Consider the following 8,181-nt stretch of genomic DNA (forward strand, 5'->3'; position numbering starts at 1 on the left):
GATCAGGACCCATCCTTCAAGATGGTGAACATGATGGCATCCATATCCTGCACTGGCTGTGACTCCAGTATAGGTGTTCCTCCAAACTAAACACACACACACACACACGCACACGCACACGCACACGCACACGCACACGCACACGCACACGCACACGCACACGCACACGCACACAGAATCTTTGTGGTGGTATTAAGAGGTGAAATCTTTAGGGACTGATTAGGTCATAAAGGTTCTAGGGCATGGTTTTGCTGAGTGTGAGTTCAACCCTTCCTTCTTTCTACTGTGTAATCAAACTTAGATGGTACCATCGTAAAGAGCCCTTAGCAGACACAGAGACTCTTAGTGCCTTGATCTTGGGGCTTTCCAGCCTCCACAGCCGCAAGACATGAATTTTTTGTTTGTACGCTCCTTCTCTAGCATTTAGCTAGAGTTACCCAAGGAGGCCGGGACACACAGTACAAAATAAACACTCTACTTGTTAAAAGTACTGGCAGCAAATGGGAAATGGGAGAAGGTGAATTTTCATCATCACCATCATCAACAAAAACAACAACAACAAACTAATCTTGTCATAAAGAGAGCAATAGGAAAATGGATCACAGACACACAAGGAGGGGTCACGATAGATAGATAGATAGATAGATAGATAGATAGATAGATAGATGCTGATCTCCACTAGAAATAAAAATTCTTGTTCAGCCCAGTTCATTAAAAATGGAGACTAAAAACTACACCAGGATCCTATTTGCATTGATAAGATAGTGAGACTCCAAAGGATAGATAAGAATGCTCTTTACTTAAAAACAAAAGAGTGTACAGATTATTATCTATGTTTATCATAGGGACCAAGTTATCCACTGGGAATAGTGATCTAAGTGGCAAATACACCTAACCCTTTGACTTACCACCTCATTGGTGGGAAGCTGCCCTTGTGTATACTTTCATACACTGAGTGACATTCTAGACAATACAGTACTGCCCACAACATAAAAAGTCTGCCCAAAAAGTTATTTTTTATTTAAAGAAGTTAAACATGCTGTGCTAAATTCCGGCTAGAGAATACATGCAACTGTGAAAACAAAAACAAAAAACAAAAAGCAAAAAGCATCACAGGACCATGGGGAGAAAGCAGGGTAAAAAGAAGGCAAGAGGAACTGGAATGGGTTCTTTATGGGACAGATCAAAGATAAATCCACAGATGTGCTTTCTGTGCCAGATGGCAGGTGCTGTGTTCTGAAAACGCGTCTGTCTAGCAGCGTGTGTGTGTGTGTGTGTGTATTCATTCATGGAACTAATCTGAACGCAGTCAGACTCTGGTGCCACATCTGCCTCAGTGGCATAAGGAAGGTCAGAGTGGGGCTGTCTGGTGTCAGGCTGCCAGGGAAGAAAGGTTCTTACTAAGAGATGAGTAATTGTCGTGGGGTCAGGCAGAGGGCGCTGTTTGCTCAGTGTCACGCAGACCCTGAGTCGCCCTCTCTGGTCGGACTTCAATGAGACACCAAGGCTGGCGGAAGCTGGAATGTTCCAGAAAGAGCACCAGCGGCACCCTGTAGGGGGCAGTGTGAGGAGAGCGACCCAAAACCAGTTGAATCTCCGACTTCGCCAGTCAGACACGGGGACCCATGGTCACGCTGAGGTACGGGCTGCTGAGGAAGTGAGTGTGGTGGTGGTGGTGGTGCCGGCAAATTAACCACTCATTTCAAGGGCCAGCAAGTGGTCCAGAACATCTACTGTCTGGGGTAGAAAGTGTGAGAAGGGTTCTCTGTGGTGTGAGGGCTTGGAGGTCAACTGAACATGGAGATAGGGAGGCCGGGGGCAGTGGCGGGGTTGTGGGTGAGGGTCGGGGTGGGGGTAGGGGTGGGATTAGGACCAGGAGAGGGAGCGTTCTGTGCCACTCAGGACTGGGGACTTGAGTGAGCAGAGCTAGTCACACGCTCCTCTCCTCAACAGGACCAGGCATCCTCTGGAGATGGCGATCCTACTGGCCTTGCTCTTAGTTGTGGGCTTACCGCAGACGGGCTGTAAGTACTGTGTCCCTAAGCCCCAAAAAGATTACAAGATGGCGAAGGCTAGAGACTCCAGAGAGAGTCAATTGTGGTAGGGTACACTAAAGTCCAGGAATGTGAGACCCAAGGTCATGAAGCTACGGCTGGAGGTGGGGGTGGGTGAGATGAATGTGTTTCTGATTTGGAGTTTCCCCTAGGGGCAAGCATGAATTGCTCATTGCCAGGGGCTGCTGGGCTGTCTCTCCCATCACTCTTCCTTCTTGTGAGGAAGTCCTAGAAAACCGAGACCACCCTGGCCTTGGAGCTTTAGTATGTCCGAGGATGGGGAATCAGTGGGACAGGGTGCTCCCACTGTCTTCCCCAAACCTGGAAGCTGCCATAATCCTGACCCAGGAGAGATACTATTGCCCATCTAAGATGGGACCTGGAAACAAGCAGGGTGGAGAAGAGGGTGGCTGTCGATTGAAAGTAAAAGGTGGGTTCATGCAGTGTTTGCAGATGGGAAGATCCAAAAAAAAAAACACAGTCGAAAGGAGAGGGAACCTCCAGAGGCTGAGAACAGAACAGATCGGAGGCTCCAAAGCCAGTTGACGTGCACAGACTGTGGGCATGGGGAGAGTGGGGGCTCAGTGGACTAGAAAGGATGGCAGGTTTGGTACTGCAGGATGAACAGTGGCCTCATTTTCTCTTTTCTCTGCTCTCCAATCCCCCACTCTTGGGTTCACAGCGATCGACTGTCACTCCTGTGAGTCTGAGAACAGCTTCGACTGCTCCAATTCGGTCCAGTGTCCTGGCGAAAAAGAGTTCTGTTTGTTGGTTGCCACACGTAAGTGTTGGTTCATTCTGGGTTCTCCCTTGGGTCCTGTGGGCAGAACGAGAGAAACGCTTTCAGGAATTGAAGCTGTCAATCAAAGGTGACCTTTAAAAAACAAACAGAGAAACAAAAAAACACAGGAGAGGAAGAGCTCTGAGAAGCAAGTGCAGGCCTCAGCACTGAGTAGCATGACCCAGGCAGGGGTGCAATAGCAGCAGTGGGTCAAATGTATTTAAAACTCTGGGAGAGTAGTATAGCTTTATCTTTTTTTTTAATTTTTTTTTTTAATGAAGCTCTAATGATGTCAAATGCCTTACTTGGAATAGCATCCAGGGAGGTTTTATGAAGGACTTAATACCAACAGAGTTACAGCTTAATGTATATTCTTGGAGAAGAGGCTATTGCTTTGATGGTTGCAGACTGACTCAGTCCTTTAGGATTCACTACTGGCTACAAGAATTTCTTAAAGTGGATCCAGGGAACCCCTAACATTCTATCTATAATAATGTTGTCAGCCGTATCTCTCTGTGTTCTAAGAAATTTGTAGGATGGTAAAGCAGGGGGTGGGGGTGGGGGAATAAACTATCTTGTGCAATGCAAGGTGAGGGTCAAAAACTAGCCTCCCACCTGCATCTAAGCCAGCATGGCCAGAAGGCCTCGCTGTATGCTTCTGTCTGTTTCAGTCACCTGAGCCAGCCCTGTGTTTAAGAAGATCAGGGATCCCGTGTTTGTAAATAGAGCTCCAAATCTTTATAGTATGTGTAGGACGACACAGTCCATCCTGAAGCAGCTTGGCCCTGCTTTCTAACTGATGCTTTCATTTGGCAAAGCCCACAATGGGTACAGTTAATCCAGAGAGGCTCTGATAGTGGGGCTTTGAACTCTTAATATCTTTCTTTTTCTTTCCCATTAGGAATTTTCGAACGTTTCTTCTATGTGTCAAAGCAGTGCGCTCGAGTGTGTTCAACCCCTGCAGTTACACACCCTAGCAGGTCTCAACCAATTGAGCCTAAGGAGTTTCTGATCGAAAAACCCATGCCCTTCTTATATGTAAGGTGCTGTAAATGGAACTTATGTAATGACAAGGGGCCACCCTCTATCCAGATGTTGAAGGAACAGCCTGGAAAAGCCAGCGAGAGAAGACATAGATACACTGAGCTGTTACTGCCTGGCTTCATGGTCCTTATTGCTAATGGCCTCTCAGCCCTCAGCCTGCTGTAAGCCACAGAAGGACCTGGAACATGCCTTGTGGGGCTTGAATTCTCTGTACCCTGCTGGATCCTTCTAATTAAATGTATCTTTCCTTTGTTACCTCGTGGTTTAAGTTCTGCAGTCTCTGGAGGGGCAGGTAGGATGCAAAGTTCCCTAGCTGTCAGCACCAGCAACTCCTCAGCTTCTGTATGAACCATTCTCAGGTCTTGCCACAGTTTTGCTGGCCACTGTCCCTGGAATTAAGCCTAGGCTATCCCTTTTTATTCCACTGCCTCTGAGTTGATGGGGAAGGAAAGCTCACATCTCATCCACAAACACAATATGCAGAGGGACCCAGGATCCAAAGGAAAGATGAAGTAATTAGAGGTAAATATTCTGAAGGGAAAACAACTGTGTTATCTAGCTCACTTTCTGACACATGAGCACACAACTATAAGTTTCTACCCTTAGATTATTTTTTTCCCGTCAGAAACTTGGGCCAGATAGATGCAGCAGGTATATGCTCTCCACATTTCCAGCAAGCTGCAGCCATCCATAGGAGCTGACCTCTACCAAACAAGGACTTCCTGCCATGGATTTTGCCTAGCGTCAGGGCAGGGTGTACCTATACACTCTATCTCCTCTCTGATCTTAGGTAGCTGGGTATAGAGGATTGGAGAATCTTCTAGAAAATATATACTGTTCCTGAGGCATCTCTATCATAGGGGTCAAGGTCTACTTAGGGGACAGGGAATAGGAAGAACTCTTGTGGGACAGACAGTATCTTCAGGACTGGAGTTGGCCTCTCTAATATCATCTGTCTATCACAGGCTATGAGTTTACACCCTGACCATGACCTGACCAATAACAACAGCCAGGCCATTCACATAAAAGTTGAGTAACTCAAAGAAATAGGTTTGGGGGTGGGTGGGTGCAGGGGTTGGTGTACACATCAGAGAATGAATACAGTGTCCTGGGAAGGGTTTTTGTTTATCTGGTTGGATCTTTGTCTTGGAAGAGGAATTTCAATTGAGAAAATGCCTCCATCAGATTGCCCAACATACCCTCATTCATAGGGATGAAGATGCAGAAGGGAGTGAGGGTATATTGTCTGCAAGTGTTGGATACTTTTTCTAGAAGGCTTTCTGCAGAAGGAAAGAGAAGCGGAGGTTAGTGCTTAGGGAAGTCAGGGGCTACGGTGGGTAGGATCTTATGTGAGTGCTCATTATGAGCAGGGGCCTACATGGTAGACACAGCCCCACTGGTCCAAGGGAAGGCAGTTATGTAAACAGGGTGGAATGGGAACAAGCCAGATACCACACAAAGACCAGGGAATTCTTCCATCAACCTGGCAGAGCAACAGGAGAGCACAGAAGCTCCCCCTCAAGTGTGCCCCCGACCTGTGTGTGTGTGTGTGTGTGTGTGTGTGTGTGTGTGTGTGTGATGTTTAGTAAATGACATTGTTAAATTCATGGCTGGAAAGGAGAAGAATCCCCTTTCTCCTCGCCAAGGTCTCATTCTATACTTCAGGTTGCCTTGGAATTTGTTACGTAGCTCAAGATAGCCTTAAACTTGTGACTCTCTTTCCTTAGCTGTCAAAAGAAGAAGGAGAAGAGGAGGAGGAGGAGGGAGGAGGAGGGAGGAGGAGGGAGGAGGAGGAGGAAGAGGAGGAGAAAAAGAAGAAGCTAGAATTACAAGTGTGAGCAGCTATACTTGGAAAACATATTTGTGTTCTGTCTGTCGTATCCCTCTGGCTGTCTCAGAACAAGCTTCAAATGAGGCTGGTCTTTGGGTAGCGTGATAGCAAAGTGGATAGCAAACATCCTTAAGAGCAAGAGAGAGAAGAGATGGTGTGAAAGGCAGGGAGCAGCCGTAGGGGAACCCAGCACTGTGGATGTCAGTGAATGCAGGCTTTCCCTGATAGCAAGTCCATGCACACTAGTGGGAAAGTAGGTGAGTGTTGTGTATCTAACTGTGAGCCATTCCAAAAGGCCACAGAGTGATTGTGTTTTCTGCCTTGGTTTCAAAAGTAGTCACATGAGCTGAGTACGAGGCTGTGACAGGTACTCCTTTCACCTTGACAAGATCTAGAATCATCTAGAAGACAAATTTTTATGAGAAGTTTTTCTCAGTTAGGTTAATCAAGATGAGAATCGAGATGAGAAGAACTAGCTTAAATGTAGACAGCACCATTCCAAAGGCTGGGGTCCAGGACTACACAAAAAGGAGAAATGAGCTGAGCATCAGAGTTCATCTCTCTCTGCTTCCTGACTGCAGATGTGTTCTGACAGTCTGACATCTGCCTCCCATTCCCGCGCCACAGCACACCTTTCCCACCGTGGCAGACTGTCCACAACAGCTACTTGTTTTCCCACTAGAGTGCAAGCACTTGCTACCAGGGATAGTCTGTATCCAGGGGTATCCACTGTGAGTCAAGAGAAGCCCTTGCTTCCTCAAATTGGTTGTTGTTTGGGTCGGCTGGTTAGGTTGGTGTGTGTGTGTGTGTGTGTGTGTGTGTGTGTGTGTGTTTGTCAAAGTAACCAAGGCAAGCCAAGTAGAGAGCTTGTCTAGTACATGCAAGGCCCTGAGTTCAATGCTCAGCACTAGAAAAAAAAATAAGTAGAGTGCAGTTAAGTGCTATTACTGTGGAAATGTGTCCCAGCAGGCAGAGAAGGAAGGCAAACCAAGGTGGTAGCTGACATAACAAAAGAGTGGTACCTGGAGCTGGAGGCTGAAGGACACAGAGATGGTAGACCCGGTAAAGCTCAAGAACTTAATGTGAATAAGCCAAGGGATGGACTTTCCTAAATAATGTCACTAAGGTTGTGGCTGTACCACTGCTAGAATGCATGTGCTATGACAGAAAACTCCAAGCCATAGTGACTTCAACGATGTTTAAAAAAAAAATGGTGTATTTGCTAGTAAATGTGAACCAAGGAGGTGGGCAGCTGAGGGTGGAGTGTTCCTGTTTGAAGGACTCCTCTCTGGACACAGCTGTGGCCTTAAACACACACTGAGGGCAGGAAGGTTCAGGTTCCATAATTCTCAGCATTATAAACTCCCCAAGTAGAAAACGCCCTACCAATGTGCAGGCTTCAAACCAAAAGCAAGCGTACACTAGGTACAGAGGTATCTCCTAAGGAGAGCCAAGTGTCAGGAGACCCATAGGCCACTGACTGCTCTACTGATGGACTCAGAACCACATCGCAGCACAAGGGAGGGATCCAGAGTCTTTAACTATGAGCAGATCAAATGAACCACCCTAGGTATTGATTCATAAACTTTGAGCTCACAGGCTCTTGGAGCTTCCACATTGTTGAACAGATGCGATTATCAGCCTCAAATGCTTTTTCCAATCAGAAGCATTAAGAAAACTCAGGATGGAGAGATGGCTCAATGGTTAAGATACCAGGCTCCTCTCCTGCAGAGCTGCCCGATTTAACTCTCAGCACCTATATAGAGGCTCATGGCAGTCTGAAATGTTCGTATTGCATAAATAGATGCAGGCAAAGCACCCTCTCATATAAAATAAAAATACATAAACATTTTATAAAAAGAAAACCAGAAAGAACACTATTGCTAGGCTACCTGTGGTGGTGTATGCCTTCAATCTCAGCTTTCAAAAGGGAAAGAGTGTGGTGGTTTGAATGACCATGGCCTTCATAGATTCATATATTTGAATGCTTGGTCCCTATTTGGTGGAACTGTTTTGGGAGGATTAGGAGGTGTGGCCTTGTTAGAAGTATGTCACTGGAGACAGACCTTGAGGTTTCAAAGGCTCCCAGACACCATGCCATCTCATCATCTGCCTCCTGACTGTGGATCAGCTGTAAGCACTCAGCTACTGCTCCAGTGCCTGCTTGTCTGGTGCTGGCACACTTCCCACCAGGTCATGAACTTACCCTCTGAAATTGTAAGCAAGTTCCCCAAGTCAATACTTTGTTTTATAAGTTGCCTTCATCATAGTGTCTCTTCACAGAAATATAACTAAGACACAGAAGAAGGCAGAGCTCTGAGAGTTTGAGGCCAGTCTGGTCTACATAAAAGGTTCTAGGCTAGTCAGGCTACATCATAAGATCTTGTTTCAGTAAAACAAACAAACAAACAGGAACAGAGCAGGTTGTCATAAGCCCTGACATGTGACTTTAACATAGAACCAAGAATGGA

At 46.4% G+C, this 8,181-nt stretch overlaps 1 protein-coding gene across 1 annotated transcript; it reads left to right on the forward strand.

Moving 5' to 3' along the window:
• Positions 1-1,972: 1,972 nt before the first annotated feature.
• Positions 1,973-4,044, forward strand: Ly6k (lymphocyte antigen 6 family member K). The gene is made up of 3 exons (XM_028773214.1): positions 1,973-2,024; positions 2,737-2,835; positions 3,737-4,044. Exons 1-3 carry the CDS (start codon positions 1,973-1,975, stop codon positions 4,042-4,044), a joined length of 459 nt encoding a protein of 152 aa, XP_028629047.1.
• The last annotated feature ends 4,137 nt before the right edge of the window (positions 4,045-8,181 follow it).

This window comes from Grammomys surdaster, unplaced genomic scaffold (genome assembly GCF_004785775.1).
Source record: "Grammomys surdaster isolate TR1022 unplaced genomic scaffold, NIH_TR_1.0 224, whole genome shotgun sequence".
In the NCBI taxonomy this organism is placed as follows: Eukaryota; Metazoa; Chordata; class Mammalia; order Rodentia; family Muridae; genus Grammomys; species Grammomys surdaster.

Excerpts from the sequence above, each read along its gene's own strand:
- Ly6k (XM_028773214.1), top strand. The coding sequence starts at position 1,973 with ATGGCGATCCTACTGGCCTTGCTCTTAGTTGTGGGCTTACCGCAGACG. Across the intron at positions 2,025-2,736 it reads GGGCTTACCGCAGACGGGCT|CGATCGACTGTCACTCCTGT; the intron begins GTAAGTACTGTG and ends TTGGGTTCACAG. Across the intron at positions 2,836-3,736 it reads CTGTTTGTTGGTTGCCACAC|GAATTTTCGAACGTTTCTTC; the intron begins GTAAGTGTTGGT and ends CTTTCCCATTAG.